The 23724-nt window shown below is 46.7% G+C and overlaps 3 protein-coding genes across 3 annotated transcripts; all 3 read left to right on the plus strand.

The window, feature by feature from the left end:
* The first annotated feature begins 240 nt into the window (after window positions 1-240).
* Window positions 241-1134, plus strand: LOC123065967 (acidic endochitinase SE2-like). Its single transcript, XM_044489148.1, has one exon. The coding sequence runs from the start codon at window positions 241-243 to the stop codon at window positions 1132-1134; it is 894 nt and encodes a 297-aa protein (XP_044345083.1).
* Window positions 1135-7432: 6298 nt separating this feature from the next.
* Window positions 7433-8326, plus strand: LOC123065968 (acidic endochitinase-like). The gene has a single exon (XM_044489149.1). The coding sequence runs from the start codon at window positions 7433-7435 to the stop codon at window positions 8324-8326; it is 894 nt and encodes a 297-aa protein (XP_044345084.1).
* Window positions 8327-15060: 6734 nt separating this feature from the next.
* LOC123065969 (acidic endochitinase SE2-like) lies at window positions 15061-15954 on the plus strand. Its single transcript, XM_044489150.1, has one exon. It carries the CDS (start codon window positions 15061-15063, stop codon window positions 15952-15954), a length of 894 nt encoding a protein of 297 aa, XP_044345085.1.
* Window positions 15955-23724: the final 7770 nt, after the last annotated feature.

Genomic DNA, 23724 nt, shown 5'->3' on the forward strand with positions numbered 1-23724 from the left:
TATTGTAGCTCCGATCTGAAGCATATCATTGCTTGCATGAACCTGTATGGCACTAATCAGAAGGAGCGCCCTCCCACCTGGCAATGCCCAACTACCTCTCAGGAGGCCCACAATGGTGGGCCCCAACCACTAGTAAAATCCAAACATACGCAATATCCATCACAACTCAAAGTACAGAGCGCACCAACTCACTACTGCCTCGGAAGCAGCTAGCTAGGTACGCTCTGCTTGATCCCAGCCATGGCAAGCCGAGCTCTCCCTCTCCTCCAGCTCACTGCCACCCTCTTGGTGGCGCTACTCGTGACGTGCCATGCCGGCATCATAGCCGTCTACTGGGGCCAGAACGACGGCGAGGCGTCGCTAGCTGAGACGTGCGCCTCCGGGAACTACGAGTTCGTCATCCTCGCTTTTCTCCCGAAATTCGGCAAGGGCCAAACGCCGCAGCTCGACCTTGCCAGCCACTGCGACCCTTCGTCCGGTGGCTGCAGAGGCCAGAGCAAGGACATCAAAATGTGCCAGAGCCGTGGCGTGAAAGTCCTTCTCTCCATCGGCGGCGGCGATGGTAGCTATGGCCTCTCTTCTCCCGGCGACGCACGGCAAGTTGCCTTGTACCTCTGGAACAACTACCTGGGAGGTGCGTCCTCGTTCGGTCCCCTCGGTGACGTCGTGCTCAACGGCATTGACTTTGACATCGAGCAAGGCAGCGCCAAGTTCTGGAACGATCTCGCCACTGACCTGAAGAATTTGGGAAAGAACGGAGGCCAGACCGTATTGTTGAGCGCGGCACCGCAGTGCCCGTTCCCGGATGAATGGGACGGCGGTGCGATCAGCACGGGACTGTTTGACTACGTGTGGGTGCAGTTCTACAATAACGAGGAATGCCAGTTCAGTGCGGGACAAGGGGCGTTCATGGATGCGTGGAAGAAGTGGGAGTCAGTGCCGGCCGGGAAGATCTTCTTGGGGCTTCCGGCCTCCAAGGACGCGGCGGGCACGGGGTTCGTCCCTGCGGGTGAGCTCACTTCGCGTGTGCTTCCCCTCATCAAGGGCTCTTCAAAGTATGGTGGTGTCATGCTATGGTTCAAGTTTTATGATGACCAAACCGGCTATAGCTCTGCCATCAAGAGCGATGTGTGATAGTTCTCTCTAGTGTGTTTGGTTTGATTGCGTTGTTATTATTGTGTGTCTTGCGTCATGTATCATAGGATCATGTGTTAATTGTTTGAGATGACATCAGATATTGCCATATGTGAATATATATGAATAAAAACACAGTATAGTTTCTTTGAACCAAGTCCCATATTACATCAAATTATGAACTCCATATTTTTTGTTATGCACTACACTGCTTTTGATTCTATAGAAAAGTAAGTGTACAATATTTGGTCAATCAACTGTGTTTCTAGTTCAATCCTGGTCCCTTAGTTTGAATACCATTAACCAGCAACATGACTCGTCGACTTTTTAAGAATAATAAATTTCGCCATCTTGCAACTAGAAGAAATTTTATACTAGATGATGTTGAACTAGGACTAAAGCTAGAACTAGAACTAGAAGAAAGTTATTATTCTTTTTTACGAATAATAAGTTTTTGGAAAATACTTCCCTGGAATTTTGATTCAATTATTTCTGTGCACTTGCAGGACATCAACAAGTCACTGGCATATCTCAAGAGACAAAAGAGACTCTAATATTTTGTGGGACGGTGAAGGGAGAACAACCGGCCAGATTATTTGCCAAAATTTCCGGAGTACAAAGTTTACAATACAACTGAACTAGCCAACAAAGGCCAGAAAACTATTCAAACAACAATTTTTTTATAGAGGTACATAAAAAAAGAGAACATGAGTGGTTGTTTTACCATATGAGAAAGTTATTTGCATAGCACAGACAAAATAGGTTGGCTCATCTTCATTTATCAAACCTTGGCCTTACGTCACATGTTTGGTTGGGAATATTATCTAGAGGCAATTACAGTGATGATTATGCTCCCATGTATCCATGATTTACTAATATTGTCCTTCAATATCATCTTGACATAGGTTGGTTAATACTTTAGTTTCTGTGAAACTCTTATTGTATGATGTTATGATAACAATTGCTAGCCATTGAGGATATGAGCACACATACTCGAAGATTAGCATATCATTTGTCGATGACCTTGTTTCGTAGGTTGTGAGTATATGTGATATCAGTATGATAATAAGACTTGCATTGGTAGAACATAGTGTGTGGCATACCTAGTTTGAGATGTAGTGTGAATTGTAATTTGTTGGTCTAAAGTACAGTGTATATGCCATGATCTACACTGAGGTCAACATACGTTCTCGGGATGTGAATACTGAATAGGCATTTTTAGGGTCTATCAATACTTGTTCGTAACTGAATATTCATAATGGTGATTTTAGAGCTTGCTGCCAAGCATTCCGCGAGGCAAGGCCGACAAAGATAGGATATTTCCCTCAGACTTGGAGAGATGAATCTTGGGCCTCTCGATTGGCTAGACTAAAATGATGCATGGCTGTGTAGCCAACTTTAAGTGCTAACCTTATCGAGGAATCTATATCATGAGTTCAGGAGATGTTGAGCCGCTCGACAAGTATTCCAAATACTCATAGTGGGTTCGGTAACATATATCCTGAGGCAGCATATGCCACATTGTGAGGTTCTTCTACATGACTTTGTGAGCACTTGTGAGTTGGCACATCCTTCTAGGAGCCACTACCAATTATGGTCCAAGTTAGAGTAAGTCGGAGTTCGAGTAGTGTACTTGGGCCGACTAGGTACTCGAGGGTCGATTGAGTTTACGAAGGCTGCTCATGACATGTGTAACTGATCAAGAGCATATGGGGTCACACACTTAGAGCATCTCTAGCAGATCCCATATAACGCCGCGACCCGCAAAATAACCGCCAAAACGCGGGTCGGCGCAGAAAATCCTGCTCGAGCAGACCCCGCAAATGTGTCCCACCCGTAAAAGTTTTTGCGGGGCGCGGCATAATTCCCGTCCCAACCCGCGAAAACGCAGGTTCCCCCCTCGGCCTGTGGCGCCCTGTATATAGTGGGAGCGGTTGGTGGGGGGAGGGGGGAGGGCATTTCAGCTCGCGCTTTTCCCCACCCACCGCCACCCCTTCTCTACCTCGCCCAGCGCCTTTCCCCACCCCCCGTCGTCGGCGATTCAGGCCAAACTAGCCGTCCGGATCACGCCGGAGGGACGTGACACGACCGAGCTTCCCCAGCCACCGGTGGCTGCGCCAAGCCATGGATTGGTCGGGGAGCAGCCCGCACAGCCCCGGCAAAGCCCCAGACCAACATGCAGGTACGGGTTCGTCTTGTACCCATCGCCGCCGTCGGTTTGCCGACAAGGATTCAGCCGGCCGACCGCCGGGCTCGGCGCTCGCGCAGCAGCTCGTCGGCTGACCGATGTTGTTAATACAGTGCAACGACTGCACGTGGACAGTGGTGCGGCTAACATCTGGCACGCCGAAGCACCCCGGATAGGTGTTCTTCAAATGCGAAAACGACGGGGTATGTGCTATTTGCATTCGACTTTATCACTGTATTCTTTGGTTCGATTGCGATAGCTCATTTTGAACATCTCATGTGTGTAAGAAGATGGATGCTCATTTTGGTTTTGGGAAGGAGAATACATTGGTTTATTGATAAAAAGAAACTTAATAGACGTTTGTGCACTTCTTAGTAGAATTGCGGCTAATGATGCGGCTACATGTGCAATTAGAGAAGAAAGTAGAGGGGAAGCAACGTCTACTTCTTTGGAACCAAAGAAGAAGAATGAAGAATGCAAGATCAAGAATCCAGAGATCAACAATGAATGCATGGAGAAGATATTGCTCTAACTAGTGGGAGCAGTTATGAAAGTTGGATATCTTTTAAAATGCATAATTGTGGTTCTTGTTTTCTTTGGTCTTACTATTCTAGCAAAGATTTGGTGAATTACTATGTATCCAATGCCATCGAAGGCAAAGAAATGCATTTTCATGTGTGAAATATAAATATCAAAATTCGGATTTATGGGCCGGCGGGAGCAGCACCCGAGCAGACCCCGCAAAGCCGACTCGTAAAAAAGCATATTCCACAAATATCCTTTTATACGAGTCCATTTTGCGGGGTCTAACTCTGCCGCCGCCCGCGCTGGCCTGCAAAACTGTTTTTTCGCGAACTGTAAACGTGTTATGTGTGTCGGCGTTATACGGGGTCTGCTAGAGATGCTCTTAACGGGGCAACCCCTACTCTGATTCAATCTGAGTAGATAAGTGAATGAAGTCATGTTGGGTTAGGGCCATGCTTAGCCAGCTGATCTTTTTAGAAGATCGGCCGGATCACGAGCCGTCGGATCGTTTCTTTTTATCTATTTTCCTGATCATTTCGCTTATCTACTTTCGTACAACAAGGCCTTTGTTGCAAAATAATCCTGTAACAAGACCCTTGTGGCACAAAATTGCAATAGTATCTTCGGTTTCTTCTCTATATTCCTGCAACTATACCTTGTAGCAAAAAAAGTTGCAATATAGCTCATGCTGTAGAAGCGTCAGCTTCCCTAACCTTTTTCCCGTGGTGGGCTGGAGACGGTCCGTGACTGAGCCGAGAAGGGCGAGCGCAGATGAACGACGCGGTGGTTGTGGTTGCTGCTGGCGTGACAGGACGAGACAAGGTTGGCGGCGCTCTGCGCCGGCGTGTCGCATCTCGCCGGATCAGTCGATCTAGTGGCGGGGAGGCGTTTGGCGGCGGAGATCCAACATGGAAGCGCTCGAGCAACGACGACCTACATGTGGGGCTCGACTGAGGGGTCGAGAAAGGGGCGGCTCCGATGACGCTGATAAGGAGGAGATGAGGAGCATGGTGGGGCCGGGCAACCTTGCCTGTGGTCGCCGGAGATCGGCCATCGCGGGGCGCATCTCCCTGACTTGGTGGTGGTTGTGGATGGGGCGAAGCAACAAGTAGGCAGATGGATTGGTCGGTCTGCAACACGCCATGTGTTGTGCTCCGTTGTTTGCAACAAGGCCGATATTGCAAAACACATGTGCGATAGGGAGGGTTGTTGTACGCCGCACAATCAGACACTGATCGGACGGCCACGAAGACTTTCGACGCATGCGTTAAATCTGTCGACTGATTTGAAGCGTTTTATGTTGGATTATGGGTGTTGCGGCCCATCTAAGAAGATCTATGTAAATGGAGAAGTATGGATTGGTTAAGAGTTGCTTGCTTGATTGTCTGATAAGGGATTTCGGAAACCCCAGCTGTCACCAACTCCATACCCAAGTCTTGTGATTGAATCTAGCAATCTGCCATGTTATGTTCCACCTCATACACGTGATAACTTATAGGCATCACTTCTATTATGCTAGGACAAACAACACGAGGGACACCACGAGGGCGCAACATGCTAGTCATCATCTCTACTTCTAGTGGGTCTTCGCATCTAGTGGCAATCTTGTGGTCTATAATAGGATAATATTTTTGGTTTACGTGGTAGAAAACTCTTGTTTACATTAGTCTAGCTTACCTGAATCCTGATTGGTTCCACAATGTGCACTAATATGTTGAGCACATGTTCAAATGAAAAATCTACCTTCAAAATCGAATGGAAACCCTTGAGATGATGCTGGCATGGAACCCTTCTACACCTAAATGACCGTAAAAATGGATGGAAGGGGGAGCTTACTTTTGGGATGTGGGTGGGCCAATGAGCATTGACTTTAAGATATTGCTGCACCAGTCTATGCCATTCGCAAAAAAAAAGATGGGAAAACTCGTGAGTTAATAATGTGCTTTAAGGAAATGCATAGGTCCATCATAATGACTAGACCGAAGGCCTCTTGGGCATCATATTGAAGAATTTGTGGACATTTGGGTCATCGCCTTTCAAATCTTTTATATCTAAATAGCTAGTCTTCGGTCTTTGCTAGCCTATTTCTTTCAAACATGTCACCTCAGCAGGCAATATGCATGAGAAAATACGCACCTCAACATGCAATACGCACCTCAACGTGCAACCATGCATAGAAAAAGTCTACTCATCATGCAAACATGCATGACAATTGTCATTCTATTATTCCATTTATATTTAATACGTATTTTTACAACTATACAACAATCAGACACAATAAATCATATGTATCTTTAGTTTAGTATACTCGTACTGTTACTCCAAATATTCATGTTCAATACAATCAAATCACATTGAAATATTGCAAAACATTCTCACAACAACGCGTCGGGGTATCATCTTGCTTAACTAAATGTTGCCTCGCAAAAAAGAAATCAACTAAATACAGACACATGTGACTCTATTCTTTTGGAGCTTTCTCCTTCTTGTCAATACTCTACGGCCTCATCCTACAATGTGCAATTTTCAGAGCAACCTCGACTTGTCTGAATGACACCCTTTGTAGATATTGGAAACCGTTTCCCTGTGTTAATCATCCAAAAAATCGTGTTTGGATGGCCGATTGGTTCGAACGAAGGTGACCTGTATTTGTTGTCTTTGCTCCTTATGCAAAAGAATGTCAGAAAAATGTGGCCAGCCAACTTTTCGAATGCCGCTAAGCATTGAGAATTTGGCACATGATTAAAGATTGTCTAGGGCACACATGGTACATGAAAGAAGAATGCGAAAAAAAACATGTCATCGATGCTTGGGCCTTATTTTCGGAGGAAAAAAATCTTTTCTTCTAATTTATTTCTGCATGATGTACTATGTCAATTTCTTTCCTATTTGCTGCATCGAGGCAAATCTTTTGCCACAAGTTCATTTTTTTAGAGTAAAATGCATCTGATCACCGTACTTGTGTCAAAAGCTCACTATGGTCACTATATACGCCTTTCAGTCATTATATGGTCACTGAGTATAATCACCGAAATGCATATAAAAAAAACTATATTGATCGTATTCTTAAGTACGGTGACCAAAGTAAACTTTTGACAAAGTACGATGACCGCCGACCGTCCATGCATTTTACTCCTTCTTTTACAAAGCTGTCAAGGACCGTGGAGGGTGCTTGAAGCTGCATATACGTTCTCTGTCCGGCACTCTGCCGGGACAGGAAACAGAGGAGTTTCGGTTGAGTACGGTGCAGCGTTTGCGATTTGAACGCAGTCCGTTTCACTAATCTGTCCGAGTAAATTAAGCAAGGAAACAACCCACCGCAGTCGAATTTTTCTACCCTCAGCTTTACTTAACCGTAACCACTCTACTACCATAAGTAATTAAATTCAGATGCAGAAGCGGACGTAAGACGGCACGAAAGCCACTAAAAAAGCGTCCATGACGCTCCGTCAAGACACTATAAAATCCAAACATGCGCCATAGCCATCACAACGCAAAACACAGAGCACGTCTCCTCACTAGTCTCCACCGTTTCCTGTACTAGGTTAGGCTACTTGCACAGGCACGCGCCGATTGATCCCAGCAATGGCGAGCCGTTCTCTCACCCCCTTCCAGCTCACGGCCACCCTCTTCGTAGCACTCCTTGCCACGTGCCATGCCGGCAGCATCGCCGTGTACTGGGGCCAGAACGACGGTGAGGCGTCGCTGGCTGATACGTGCGCCTCCAGGAACTACGAGTTCGTCATCCTCGCTTTTCTCCCGAAATTCGGCAAGGGCCAAACGCCGCAGCTCGACCTTGCCAGCCACTGCGACCCTTCCTCCGGTGGATGCAGAGGCCAGAGCAAGGACATCAAAGCGTGCCAGAGGCATGGTGTTAAAGTCCTGCTCTCCATCGGCGGCGGCGATGGTAGTTATGGCCTCTCTTCTCCCGGCGACGCACGGCAGGTTGCCTTGTACCTCTGGAACAACTATCTAGGCGGTGCGTCCTCGTCCGGTCCTCTCGGCGACGTGGTGCTGGATGGCATTGACTTTGACATCGAGCAAGGCAGCGCCAAGTTCTGGAACGATCTCGCCACTGACCTAAAGAATTTGGGAAAGAACAGAGGCAAGACCGTATTGCTGAGCGCGGCACCGCAGTGCCCGTTCCCGGATGAATGGGACGGAGGTGCGATCAGCACAGGGCTGTTTGACTACGTGTGGGTGCAGTTCTACAACAACGAGGAATGCCAGTTCAGTGCAGGGCGGGGGGCATTCATGGACGCGTGGAAGAAGTGGGAGTCAGTGCCGGCAGGGAAGATCTTCTTGGGGCTTCCAGCCTCCAAGGACGCGGCGGGCACGGGGTTCGTCCCTGCAAGCGAGCTCACTTCGCGTGTGCTGCCACTCATCAAGGGCTCTTCGAAGTACGGTGGTGTCATGCTATGGTCTAAGTTCTATGATGACCAAACAGGCTACAGCTCCGCCATCAAGAGCGATGTGTGATAGTTCTCTCTAGTGTGTTTGGTTTGGTTGAGTTGTTATTATTTTCTGTCTTGTGTCATGTATCATAGCATCATGTGTTAATTGTTTGAGATGGCATCATATATTGCCATATGTAAATATATGAATAAAAGCATAGTATATTTTCTTTGAACCAAGTCCCATACTACATAAAATTTTGCACTCCATAATTTACATCATGCACTACACTACTATTGATTCTATAGAAAAGTAAATGTACAATATTTGGTGAATCAACTATGGTTCTAGTTCAATATTGGTCCCTCAGTTTGAATATCATTAACCAACAACATGACTCCTTGACTTTTTAAGAATAATAAATTTCGCCATCTTGCAACTAGAAGAAATTTTATAGATGATGTTGAACAAGAACTAGAGCTAGAACTAGAACGAGAAGAAAGTTATTATGTTCTTTGTAAGAATATTAACTTTTTGGAAAATACTTCCCTGAAGTTGTGTTTCAATTATCCCCGTGCACTTGCAGGACATCAACAAGTCATTCCCTAGAATTTTATGGGACGATGAAGGGAGAACAACCTGTCAGATTTATTTTCCAAAATTTCCGGAGTACAAAGTTTCAATACAATTGAACTATCCAACAAAAGCCAAAACCATTATTCAAACAACAAAAATATAGAAAGGTACATAATATAGGAGAACATGAGTGGCTGTTTTACCATATGAGAAAGTTATTTGCATAGCATAGACAAAATTGGTTGCCTCATATTCATTTATCAAACCTTGGCCTTGCGTCATATATATGTTCAGTTGCGAATATGTTATAGAGGAAATTATAGAGATGATTATGTTCCCATGTATCCATGATTTATTAATATTGTCCTCCAATATAATCTTGACATAGATTGGTGAATACTTTATTTCTTGTGGAACTCTTTGTTGTATGATGTTATGATAACAATCGCTGGCCATTGAGGATATGAGCACACATATCCGAATATTAGTATATCATCTCTCGATGACCTTGTTTCATAGGTCGTGAATATATGTGATATCAATACGATAATAAGACTTGCATTGGTAGAACATAGTGTGAGACATACCTATTTTGAGATGTAGTGCGAATTCTCATTTGTTGGTCTAAAGTATAGAGTATATGCCATGATCTATACTTGAGGTTACCATACATTCTCGGGATGTGAATAGACCTACTTAGGGTCTATCAACACCTTTTCGTAACTAGATAGTCATATAGGTGATTTTAGAGCTTGCTGCCAGCATGATGCGAGGCATGGCCGACCAAGATAGGATTTCCCCCTCCGACTTGGAGAGATGACTCTAGGGCCTCTCAATTGTCTAGACTAAAAAATGCATGTCTGTGTAACCAACTTTAAGTGCATACCTTATCGAGGAATTTATATCATGACTTCAGGAGATGTCGAGCCACTCGATAAGGATGCCAAATAGTCAAAGTGGGTTCGGCGACATATAACCTAAGGCAGCATATGACACATTGTGAGGTTCTTCTACATGACTTTGTGAGCACTTGTGAGTTGGCACATCCTTCTAGCGGCCATTACTAACTATTGTCCAAGTTAGCGTAAGTCAGAGTTCAAGTAGTGTACCCGGGGCCTGAGTAGGTACTCGAGGGTCGAATTGAGTTTATGTAGGCTACTCACGACATGTATAACCGATAAAGAACATATGGGGTCACACACTTAAGGGGGAAAGACCCACTATGATTCGATATGAGTGGATAAGCGAATGAAGTCATGTTGCGTTACCATTTTTGCAGCCCATCTAAGGAGGTCTATATAAATGGAGAAGTATGGATTCGCTAAGAGCTGCTTGATTGATTGTCTGGTAAGGGGTTTGGGAAACTCAAGTTGTCACCAACTCCACACCCAAGTCTTGTGAGCGAATCTAGTAATCTGCCATGCTATGTTCCACCTCATACACGTGGATAACTTGTAAGAATCACATCTACGATGCTAGGACAAACAACATGAGGATGCAACATCGATGCTCATCGTAATTTCTACTTCCATTGGGTCTGCACATCTAGTGGTAACCTTGTCGTCTAGGATGATATTATTGGTTTACATGGTAGAAAACTCTTTTTTACATTAGTCTAGCTTACCTAAATTCCGATAGGTTCCACAATGTGCACTAATTTGTTGAGCACATGTTTGAAATAGACGAAACTACCTTAAAAAAATGGAAACCCTCGAGATGACAATGATATGGAACCCTTCTACACCTAAATGGCCATAAAAATGGATGGACGGGGAGCTTACTTTTGGGATGCGGCGTGGGCTAATGGGCAGCGACTTTAAGATATCGCTCCATCAATATGTGCCTTCTATAAAAAAGAGAGGGGGAAACGAGTGAGTTAATAATGTGCTTTAAGGAAATGCATAGGTCCACCAAAGTGACTAGATGGAAGGCCTCTTGGGCATCACATTAAAGAATTCATGACGATTTGAGTCATCGCCTTCCAATTTTTTTATATATAAATAGCTAGTCTTCACTAGCCTCTTCCTCTCATCACTCAAACATGTCACCTCACCATGCAACATGCATGAGAAAATATGCACCTCAACATGCAATCATGCATATAAAAAATTCTACCTCAACATGCAAACATGCATGATAATTGTCATTCCATTATACTATTTATATTTAATACATATTTTTACAACTATACAACAATCAGACACAATAAATCATATGTGCGACGCCGGCTTGTCTCTCCTGTGGCTTGACTTCGGCGTGCTGCAGGGTGTGGAGGCAACGAGGTCGCGGGCTCTGGCGACTCTGGATCGTGGAGGTTCCTGGTCTTTTTCTGTTGGGCTTCGCAGGAAAACAAGGGAAACGCTCTCGCGCCGTTGATCCCATGCGGGCGACCTAGCGGCTACACCCAAAACCTAGCTATCTACTGGCACGGTGGAGCCTCTTTGGAGACGGCGCGGTGCAGCAGTTGCTCGGATCCGTCGCGTCCGGTCCAGACGGCCTGCTACTCGTTTCGGGTGCAACCCACGACTAGGGCTGCCCTCCCTTGTTGGTGGTGGCGGCCACCGCAATTTCGTGTTGTTCATGACTGACCTGGCATGGTTGCTTGATTCAGATCTGGATGGCTTGGTGGTGGTGATCTAGATTCGGCTAGTCGAGTGGGGCGATTGCAGACTATGTTGCAGCGACCTCCAGTGGCTCCACGACGACGGTGGTCATTGAGGGATCTTCGAGAGGGTTTATCTCTCTATGTACAATGGTTGACTTTGGCGGTGAGATGCAAGCTATGGATGGCGGCTTGACGCAGATGAATGGTTGTGCAGTGGCGGCGGTCGCGTCGTATGTAGCTGTTGGGACTGCAGAAAGTGGTGGTGAGAGCACTTGAGTGACTTCGATGGTGGTGTTGTGAGCACCCGGTCGCAAGATCCGGGGTGAAATCCTAGGTTGACCCGAGCGGGTTATACCTGGCAATGGCGATGTTCTTTTATGTCGTTAACTTATTGAAGGCATTGCTCGGATATGCTTGGACTGATTCTTCATGGTGAACACCTAGCTTCGAACCTTGGTGGTTGGCTTCGGTGACGGCAACACTTGAGTGTCGCTCCCTTCTTGAAGGCGTTACTGTTGAAGAACCTCGTCGTCTGTGTGGTCTCATGAGATGGTTGATGCGGATATGGTCACTGATGTAGTTTACCAGTCATGGATCTGATCGCTTCGGGTTTGTCTTTTACTCGCCTACACATAGCTTTGGTCTTATATGACTTTGCTATTTGGCGTATTTGGTGTGTGTGTATTGGTGTTGGCTGTGTGCATCCTAACTATGCAGAGGCCAGGTGTGTGCTCTTTGGGTTTGTATCCTCTTAATGCTCCTCTTTGAGCCAATAAAATCCACCCTTTAATTAACAAAAAAGAAAAAAGAAAAATAAATCATATGTATGTTTAGTTAGTATTCATATTATTACTCAAAATATTCATGTTCAATACAATCAAATCTGAAATATTGCATAACATTCTCAGATTAATAATCTAGTTCAACTAAATGTTGCCTCGCAAAAACAAATCAACTAAACGGTGGACACATGTGATTGTCTCATCCTACAATGTGCAATTTTCAGAGCAACCTAGACTTGTATGAATGACACCATTTGTAATTTGGGAAAAACATTCTCTGTTTTAATCATCCAAAAGTCGTGTTTGGATGGCCGACTGGCCCAAACGTGGAGGGTGGCCTATATTTGTTGTCTTTGCTCCTTATGCAAAAGAATCTCAGAAAATGGTGGCCAGCCTCCTTTTCAAATGCCGCTAGACATTGAGAATTTGGCACATGATTAAAGATTGGCTAAGGCACACATGATACATGAAAGAAGAATGCGAAAAGAACATGGCGTCATTGACGCTTGGGCCATATTTTTCCGAGGAAACAATATTTTCTTCTAATTAATTTCTTTTTTTTTGGCGAATACGCTTGAAAGCATATCTTTGCATTGATAGGGGAAAGAAAGTACAGGTTGGCATCGCGGTTGCGTGCACAGGAAGGCACAACCGCAATGCAAGCGAGCATGGGAATGGGATGCTCAGCCCTACAAAACTAGTTACATTACAGGGATAATACTGCTAAGCCCTTTGGCTCCGGCGTCGGTCGAGGAGCGAGCCTCCTCTTGGATTGCCACTAGGAGAGAAGTGGAGGAGGGAGCTATCTTGTCAAAGATCACAACATTGCGGTGGCGCCAAAGAGACCAAGCAGTGAGCACCGCAATGGTGGTGAGGCCGCGACGCTTGTCGGCGGTCATCCGAGGAAGGGCCTCACTAAGCCAGTCGAAGAACCCAAGCGTGCCATCTGGAGCCGTGGCAGTGGGACAACACCAGGATAGAATGCCCTGCCATACGATGCGGGCAAAAACACACTCAACCAGGAGGTGGTGCAGGGTCTCGGCCTGCTGGGAGCACAGCACACACGCTGGTTCGTGTGGAAGCCCTCTGTGAGCAAGCCGATCAGCCGTCCAACAGCGATTGACAGATGCCAGGTAGGTGAAGAACTTAACCGAGAGGGGGGCACCGGTTTTCCAGACAATGCGCCAGTGCTCGGACGTCGTAGATCCAATGAAGAGGGCATTGTAGCAGGAGGCAGCGGAGTACTCAGCCATTCTCCGTCCATTTCCAGCGGATGATGTCAGGCTCCACGGTAAGATCAATAGACTGGAGTCTGCGCCATAGATCGACATACTGGAGCATGGCCTCGGGGCCCGGGGAGCCACGGATATCTCTGATCCAGATGCGGTCGTGGAGGGCGGCCGCGACCGTGCGAGAGCGACGCGATCGGCTCGGCACCAATGCCACCAGGCCTGGGGCAAGCTCCTAGATGGATCGGCCAAACAACCACTTGTCGGTCCAAAAGCGACAGGAAGTACCATTGCCAAGAGTCCAAGAGGTCGAGGCCCGGAAGAATTGAAGTGTCTCAGGGTCAGCAGGCGGCTGAGGTGGGACCAGGGGCGCGAGCTGTCAGAGGCAGCCAGCCAGAGCCATCTGACGCGCAGGGAGATGCCCGTCTGGTGTAGATCGCGGATCCCCAAGCCACCAAGCTCGATTGGGCGGCAGACACGCGCCCAGCTGACAAGACAAGAGCCGGCACGAGCGTCTTTGCGGCCATGCCAAAGAAAGTCTTTGATGATCCTGTTCGCCTTCTTGAGGATAGGAGGGGAGAGCGACATGGCGAGGAGGATATGCACGGGCATGGCTGTTAACACTTGCCGGACCAGGGCCAGGCGCTCACCACGCGAGAGGAGCGCGGCCTTCCATGTAGCCAGCTTACGGAGCAGCTTGTCGACGAGGGGCTGAAGCTGGGAGGCCGGAACCTTACGAAGCGAGAGAGGGAGCCCCAGATACTGAATCGGGAATGCCACAACAGGGCAAGCCAAGGCGGCGCCAACTGCATCAGATCTGTCATCAGGGCACTGAATCGATGCAGCCAAGCACTTGGCGAAGTTGGCGCGAAGACCTGAGACGGACCCAAAGAAGTCGAGGATACCGCTGACCCTGGAAAGCTCAGAAGAATCAGGGTGACAAAAAATGACCACATCATCCGCGAAGAGAGAAACGCTCGAAGCAGCCTGCCGCTCACTAAGGCGTCTAATTAATTTCCGCATGATGTACTATGTTAAACCCATTCTTGTTTACTGCATCAAGGCAAATCTTTTGCCTCAAGTTCAATTTTCTTAGAGTAAAATGCATCGGCAGACGGCAGTTATTGTACTTGTGTCGAAAGCTCACTTTGATTAATGTATTAAAGAATATGGTCAATATTCTTGAGCACAATGATCAAAGTGAGATTTCAACACAATGACCGCCGATACATATTACTCTTTCTTTTACAAAGCTACCAATGGCCTCTTTTCTTTATTAAAATGAAAAAAACTAGCAATGACTGTCGAGGGTGCGGCACTCTGCTGGGACAAGGAAACAGAGGAGTATCGGTTGAGTACGGTGCGGCGTTTGCGTTTTCAACGCAGTCCGTACTTTTCTAACCATTCTAGCCTAGGCAATTAAATTCAGACGCAGAAGCGGACGTGAGACGGCACGAAAGCCAGTAAAAAAAGCATCACTGACGCTCCCAAACCACTATAAAATCCAAACATACGCAATAGCCATCACAACTCAAAACACAGAGCACGTCTTCTCCTCACTAGTCTCCACCGTTTCCTGTACTAGGCTAGGCTACTCGCACAGGCACGCGCCGATTGATCCCAGCAATGGCGAGCCGTTCTCTCACCACTTTCCAGCTCACTGCCACACTCTTCGTGGCACTCCTCGCCACGTGCCACGCCGGCAGCATAGCCGTGTATTGGGGCCAAAACGACGGCGAGGCATCGCTAGCCGAGACGTGCGCGTCCGGGAACTATGAGTTTGTCATCCTTGCTTTTCTCCCGAAATTCGGCAAGGGCCAAACGCCGCAGCTCGACCTTGCCAGCCACTGCGACCCTTCCTCCGGTGGATGCAGAGGCCAGAGCAAGGACATCAAGGCATGCCAGGGCCGCGGCATTAAAGTTCTGCTCTCCATCGGCGGCGGCGATGGTAGTTATGGCCTCTCTTCTCCCGGCGACGCACGACAGGTTGCCTTGTACCTCTGGAACAACTATCTGGGTGGTGCGTCCTCGTCCGGTCCCCTCGGCGATGTCGTGCTCGACGGCATCGACTTTGACATCGAGCAAGGCAGCGCCAAGTTCTGGAACGATCTTGCCACTGACCTGAAGAATTTGGGAAAGAACGGAGGCAAGACTGTATTGCTGAGCGCGGCACCGCAGTGTCCGTTCCCGGATGAATGGGACGGCGGTGCGATCAGCACGGGGCTGTTTGACTACGTGTGGGTGCAGTTCTACAACAACGAGGAATGCCAGTTCAGTGCGGGACAGGGGGTGTTCATGGACGCGTGGAAGAAGTGGGAGTCAGTGCCGGCCAGGAAGATCTTCTTGGGGCTTCCGGCCTCCAAGGACGCGGCGGGCACGGGGTTCGTCCCTGCCGGCGAGCTCACTTCGCGTGTGCTTCCCCTCATCAAGGACTCTTCAAAGTATGGTGGTGTCATGCTATGGTCCAAGTTCTATGATGACCAAACCGGCTATAGCTCTGCCATCAAGAGCGATGTGTGATAGTTCTCTCTAGTGTTTTTGGTTTGGTTGAGTTCTTATTATTGTGTGTCTTGTGTCATGTATCATAGGATCACGTGTTAATTGTTTGAGATGACATCAAATATTGCCATATGGGAATATATATGAATAAAAATACAATATAGTTTCTTTGAACTAAGCCCCATATTACATCAAATTTTGAAGTCCATATTTTCATCATGCACTAAACTGCTTTTGATTCTACAGAAAAGTAAATGCAGCGTGGTTCTAGTTCACTACTAGTTCCTCAGTTTGAATACCATTAAGTGACAACATAGCTCCTCGAGATTTTTAGAATAATAACTTTCACCATCTTGCAACTAGAAGAAATTTTAAAGATGATGTTGAACTAGGACTAGAGCTAGAACTAGAACTAGAAGAAACTTAATCCCTCCATTCCCTTAAGGCTACTTCATATTTTTTATGCCTAACTTTGACTATTCATTTTGGGAGTACCTAGAACTCATCTAGATGAGATATAATTTGGTTTCATTCACGTTAAAAACAAGAACATATACAACCCATGTCAGTACACACGCATCTTATAGCATCACATCCAATGGCTATAAAAGGTGAATGCGACCAAATTATATCTCATCTAGATGAGTTCTAGCAAAACTGATTCATTTTACCAATAAAAGGTGAGTTATATAAGAAAAAAGTATTTCATTGGATGCACATTTCAAAGAACTTTTCGTTGGTATATTTTTGATGACATATAATCCATATTTTGTTGACTAAAATTATAAGTCAAAATTTGAGAGAAAAACCAAAGTGGCCTTGTAAACGGGAATGGAGGGACTATTATTATTTTTTAAGAATAATAAATTTTTGGAAAATACTTCCCTGGAATTGTGATTCGATTATTCTTGTGCACTTGCAGGACATCAACAAGTCATTTTGTCATGGTGTGCTCACGGCAGATGCCATGGGTAGGCTTATCGAATGTGGTTGGGGATGACGGACGTTGGAGGATTCCGGAGGCGAGATCGGGTACAAGCGGAGAGGGACTCGCAATGTACCCAGGTTCGGGTCCTTCAAGGGGAGGTAAAACCACTAGTCCTGCCGGATCTACTATATAGATCACGAAGAGTGGCTATAATGCGCTCCTGGAGCTGTTTGATGGAGGAGGAAGAAGGAGCTAGCTCTCCATTCTTGCCTCTTGTAGGATCGGAAGTATGTCTAGAGGGGGGGGGGGTGATTAGACTACTTGACCAAATAAAAATATATTCTTTTCCTAATTTTAGTCTTTGGCAGATTTTAGCAAACTTAGCACAGGTCAAGCAATCTTAACACAATTCAAGCAAGCATGCAAAGAGTATATGAGCAGCGGAAAGTAAAGCATGTGAAAGTGCTAGTTATCGACTAGAGGGGGGGTGAATAGGCAATTTTTGTGAAAGTCTTCAAAACGTGGAAGTTTCGAAGACAAACAATAGAAATAACCTAATTGACATGCAGCGGAAGATAGACTACAACAAGCAAGCCATAGTCAAATATGCAATAGCGTTAACGTACGAAGACTAATAGCAGCTAGGTAGTAGGATCAGGATGGGAGATAGTATGAAGCCAATCAACAATAGTAGTCAAGCAATGAAGTCAATCAGATAAGACAGATAAGCAATGACTTCACGAAGACAAACTCAAGTAAAGGAGGGAAGAGATAGAACCAGTCACTTGTTGAAGACACAGGATTTGTTGGACCAGTTCCAGTTGCTGTGACAACTGTACGTCTGGTTAGGGAGGCTGAGATTCAACTCAGAAGACCGTGTCTTCACCTTATTCCCCTTGAGCTAAGGACACTTAGTCCTCGCCCAATCACTCTGGTAAGTCTTCAAGGTAGACTTCCAAACCTTCACAGACTTCGTTCACCCGGCAATCCACAATGACTCTTGGATGCTCAGAACGCGACGCCTAACCGGCTGGAGGATACACAGTCCTCAAGTGTAATAAGTCTTCAGGTCACACAGACAGAAAGACTTCAGTGATGCCTAACACTCTTTGGCTCTGGGTGTTTGGGCTTTGTCCTCGCAAGGATTTTCTCTCTCTCAAATGCTTCGAGGTGGGTTGCTCTCAAATGACAAAAGCCGTGTACAAACTCTGAGCAGCCACCAATTTATGGTGTAGGGGGTGGGCTACTTATAGCTACTAGGCAACCCGACCTGATTTGTCCAAAATGACCCTGGGTCACTAAGGAACTGACACGTGTTCCAACGGTCAGATTTCAAACACACGCGGCAACTTTACTTGGGCTACAAGCAAAGCTGACTCATCCAGCTCTGGATAAGGTTTGCTCTCATTGTCTTCGCTCGAAGACATAGGATTTGAGTTGAGCATCACTTCAGTCACTCTGACTTAGTTCACTTGGACCCCACTTAACAGTACGGTGGTTCCTATGACTCAACAAAGAAGAAAAGGAAGCAACGAATCCACACAGTCTTCGCGCTCCATAGTCTTCACGCAATGTCTTCTCATGTCATAGTCTTCAATATGAATATCTTCTCATACCACCATTGTCTTCAATGTCTTCATACATTTTTAGGGGTCATCTCCGGTAGGTAAACCGAATCAATGAGGGACACTACCTGCGTTATCCTGCAATTCTCACAAACGCATTAGTCCCTCAACCAACTTTGTCGTCAATACTCCAAAACCAACTAGGGGTGGCACTAGATGCACTTACAATCTCCCCCTTTTTGGTGATTGATGACAAACTGGTTGAAGTTTTCAACGGGGATAAATATGTGAAATTGTAAGGATAGGAAATAGTCTTCATAAGTTGCAAGGGCTCCCCCTGAAGATGTGCATGTAAGTAATTTGCTTTTGGAATGCAAATGCACATGGCAGGTTGTACTTGTGGAGATCCACTTCAACTTATGAAGATAATTTATCATGCATGAACTGATATAGCAAGTAGAATGACATGCATAATGAAAAATGGACGTCTGCAGAATGATCTAAGTGCGGAAGTTATCATCGCACATGCGGAATTTATCATCGCATCACAGTGAAGCAAATAAGTAGCAGACGACCATCAAGTTTAGGTGTTACAACTCAGAGAACCAAATGTTTCAAAAGGCAAGAGTTGTAAGCACGCAGCAAAATATAATGCAACCGCCCATATGAACCCGCTTGAAGACTATCAACTCATACGCTTCTCCCCCTTTTGTCAGTAAGGACCAAAAAGGTTTGAAGACATAGAGCATCTACTCGTCAACATGAGTAGGTGAAGCAGCAGGGTTGTCGTCGTTGGGTGGCGGTGCAGATGAACTTGGTGCAGTGTCGATGCGCGCAGTAGTAGGAGGTGGTGAAGTAGCATCATCTTCATCATCGATCACTCTGGCATTTACCGTTGCCGCGGAGGAAGAATATTCAGAGTCTTCAAGAGATGGAGTACGACGTAGGACAGCAGTCCGTGGAGGAGTGGAGTCAAACTGGAATCTTTCATTGAAGCCATCGTCTTGAAGATCAGCTTCAGCACTGAGCAGGGTCAAACTCTTCCATGATCGCCGGCAAGTTTCATGAGCAACAAAGGCATTCTTGGTGGCAAGGTTGCGAATGCGATTGACATCCACCAAGAGGCTTTGCATCTGTCTCTTGAGCCAGAAATGATGCTTATCCTGTTTCTGATGAAGGGCCACAAGAAGTTCTCGGTCATTGAGAACGCGAGAACGCTTCCGAGGCCTTTGTGCAATGGTGCTTTCAGTGGCTTCAGTGGGTGCTCGATGAGGCAGACGAGTGTTTCCAGCTAGTGGATAGATTCGTGTCGCTGCTTGAACACCTTCAATCGGCTGAGTGAAGCTTTGGTGCTCGGCATTCTGAAGACAAAGAGGCCTCTTGGCAGGGTCAGGGTATATAGCTTCAACTGACATATCAACCTCTGGCAGAAAATCATATGATTGCGAGTAGAGGGCTGATAGTTGACAGATGAGTGTCTTTTGATGAGGCGCATGACCCATGGAGCATAAAACTTCAGACCAAATAGGTCAGAGCCGGAAGCAGCAAGTTGCCTGATGAAGAAATCTTGAGTGTTGAAGCTGATGCCATTGAGAATATAGAAGACCAAAGTCTTCATAGCTCCTTCAAGCTTGGCCGCTGATGAATGTCCTTTGACAGGCCATAGAGTTCGCCTGATGATGTGATATATGGTGCGTGGCAGATACTCAAGGTCTTCAACAAAGAACTCTGTTGGATATTCAGCATCACGTGGCAAGGCTTCATCATGCTCAACATCTGACTCATATTGGGTTCAGGCTTATGGAAGATGCTTTCCAGAGCATTGCGGTGATTTTGACAACCAGGTTCATAGAGTTCTCCGGGAGTGGATAGGCCTGTAAGCTCAATGATGTCGAGAGCTTTGGCTTCATGATGAACATTTCCTGTCATCCACTCGAGAACCCATGTCTTGATATCTCTGTTGTAGCCGCGAATGTGCAGAGTAGCATAGAATTGAAGCAATAGCTCTTCATTCCAGTGTTCTTTATCTGTGACAAAACTGAGCAGCCCAGCATCACGAAAGCAGTCAAGTGCTTCTTCTAAGCAGGGCAGTCCAGTAATGGCTTCAGTGTCGAGGCGCATATGAGGGAAAATGCGCCCTTGATCATACAGAACACAGGAGTAATAGCTTCGCTGCTGATGACTCCAGAACCGATCTGATGATATTCTTGGCTTCGTGTAGGGGTTCTTCGAGCTGTCAAAGAATGTGTTGTGGCTCTTGAAGCCATTTGCATTGAAAGACCCGACAGAGGTGGCAGTACCAGGAAACCTTGGCAGTCTTGGCTTGGGCTTCTGGACCTGAGGCCTATGCTCAATGTGATAGTCAAATTGAGGACCAGAGACATTAGGCGGAGGGACCAGAACGGGCCATCTTACTGTGATTAGCTCGCCATGGTTGTATGCTTGCTCGATTGTATAGGGCCTTGGGGGCGGAACAGGAGCAGTGGCAGCAGCTGAGGCTTCAGGCTGCACAACAGGTGCTTCAGGAGCAGTTGCCTCATTAGCTTCAGGTGCAGTGGCCTCATTAGCTTCAGGCACACTGGTTGGTTCAAGCTCCACATTAGCTTCAGCCATGACAACGTCATTGGCTTCACTTGCGTTGGTTGTGGCAGCTTCAGGATTTTCAACCTCCACTTGAGGAGCTGGAGGGTCAGGCACAGACACGTTCACTTCATGAACTGTTTCTTCAGGCATGGGGGGAGTTTGGACACGTTCTTCTTGACGTTCCTCATCGGCTGATGCAGCCGGATTGTCTTCAGCAGCTTGTGCTTCAGACACAGAGACATTCACAGTTGGAGTGGCTTCAGAGAACACTTGACGTGCAACAGGTTGACGGTGCACTTCTCCTTCTGGAACGCTCGGAAGAGGGACTTGAGGCCTTGGTCCTTTGCGAAGCCTTTGTAGTACAGGCGACGCCTTTGGAGATGGAGTGGGCAGGTCCTCATCCTCTTCAACTTGTACGGATGGTGTGGTTTGTTGTTGTTGGGGAGTACTGGGGGAGTCTTGTTGCTGTGGGTGATCAGCCCACGATGCATCCTGAGCAATTGGCGTCAGAGGACGACCAATGCTGATGTTTTCGCTGTTCGTACGAACAGGCGATGATACCACATTATATTCGATCTGAGGAAGAACTTCATCATCTTCAACATTGTCATCATGACCAATGTCTTCAGCAGCGGTGGGTTCAGCTGCTGGTATATCTTCAGCTTCAGGAGCCTCTGTGGAAGCAGGCTCATGAACAGTCATGCGAAGTTCTTGGGATGCAGATGCAGGACGAACCACTGAGATGGGTTCAACAACAAGGGGCTCTGTGGGAGCAGCCCGACTCTTCTTGGTCTTGCGCTTCTTCTTGGAGGGAGCGGCATCAGAGGCTTCGGTGTTCTTCCTCTTTCTGGCTTCAGCCTCGGCAGCCCTCGTCTTCTTCTGTTCAGAAGCGGTTGTGGTGACCTTTGGCTTCGAGCCAGTCATGTTGCTCGGGAAGATAATGCGTGGGGCTTCTTGGCTTGAAGGTGCAGGCTGGTCAGCAGAAAGCTTCTTCTTTTTCTTTGCAGCCATCCTGGGGTCAATGCCAGGACGGCCAAGTGACTTGCGCTTCTCAGCCTCATTGTAGGCAAGCACACACTTATCAGCCAAACGCTTCATGCGCTCACGAGAGCCTTGAGCTTCTTGGCGCTTCTTCAGAAAAGCTTCTTTAAGCTCATGCAGCATGACTTTGAAGTTTCGGACGTCTTGAACACTTAGCTTGGCCACATGCTTCTTGAATTGAGCCTTCTCATAATCAATCTTGTTCTTGAGCTCAACGATTCGCTGAGCGAGAGCCAGCTCAGAAGCAATGGCACCATTGAAGGCGACACTGAGGCCAATGGGAAGCTGTAAATCTTCAAAGCTGACATTGGGGGTGTCGAACCACTCATCAATGAAATTGTGGATGATGGCCACATCAAAGAGAGGCAAGTTGTTGAAGATTTCTGCTTCTTCCTTGCTCTTTATCAGCTGCTCAAGAGCATCATCAGCAAGATCTTCATCACTTGACAGATCAATGGGTTCTTCACGCAGAATGGCGGCAGGAGTCAAGGCTTGATCAGTATGCCTGACAAGTTGCTTTTTCTTCTCCGTCTTCTTGGAGATACGGGATTGATCTTCAGACTGCACACTGGCTTCAGGAGGTGCAGTGGCCAGAGGCTTCGCGCGTAAAGCTTTTGGAGGTGCTGATTTAGAAGCCTTTAGCTTCTTTTGCTTCTGTGGCTTCGAAGGAGGAGCTGGGGCTTCATCAGTGTCAGCATCATTATCAGAATGATCTACCTTGGCACCTTGGACCAAGATGTAAGTGATGAGGCCATCAAGGTTTGCAAAGGGGCCAATTCTGTTTTCTTCAGCTTCACGTGTGCCATCATCACGGGGAGCAGAGGGACCAGGATTGAAGTCTAATCCCCGTGACTTCTTGTTTTCCTTTTCTTCAGCTGAAGCCTTAGCAAACTGGAAGTTGCGCTTGAAGAGATTGTCGTCACGACACCAGAGCAATGATGATGGGTCGGCTTCTTCAGGCTGTGGCCCACGGACCATGCAAGGATAGAATTCTTGCGCAATGGCTTCAGCTTTGTTCTTGGGGGGAAGGCCTCGATAGAGAATATCACCCCAAGGGCTCTTGATAGCATTTTTCTCTGCGTACTCCTGGGTGACGAACTTGTACTTGTACCACTGTTCAGCCCAATAGCGTCGAATCCATTGGATTCGAGTCTTGCGCTGATTGTAATCTTCTTCAGGATCTGTTTTATACATTTCTGCCAGATCATCAGGCAGATCCCTTGATGTTCCCCCACGACGCTGTCTGCCACCCTTCCTTGCTGATTTTTCTGCAGCCATGAACTTCAAGCTGAATGGCTTCAATACGTTCAGAGGCTTCAGAGATTTACGCTTGCTGGTCAAGCAGGAACTGGCTTCAGGAGAATTGATATGATGCTGTAAGTATTCTGCAAACGAATGCAGACTATGAGAACCAAGGGATTCTCCCACGGACATGTACCTGTGACAGCATTAGAGATGCGAGGGAAGGGGAAGAGGTCATATGCATTCTCAGAAGATTTTGAAGATAAATCAGTTTGAAGATATTGACCTCATGATGCGAAGACATTCACTTATATAGGTGAGTTGGTTCCAGATTTGTACCAATCCGTGAATGAGTACAAGTGAGGAATCAAACTAGACAGGAAATCTAAGTGAATTGACTCGGCAGTATGAGATGCAGACAGAATAGATCTA

The sequence above is a fragment of the Triticum aestivum genome, chromosome 3B (genome assembly GCF_018294505.1).
Source record: "Triticum aestivum cultivar Chinese Spring chromosome 3B, IWGSC CS RefSeq v2.1, whole genome shotgun sequence".
Taxonomy (NCBI): Eukaryota; Viridiplantae; Streptophyta; class Magnoliopsida; order Poales; family Poaceae; genus Triticum; species Triticum aestivum.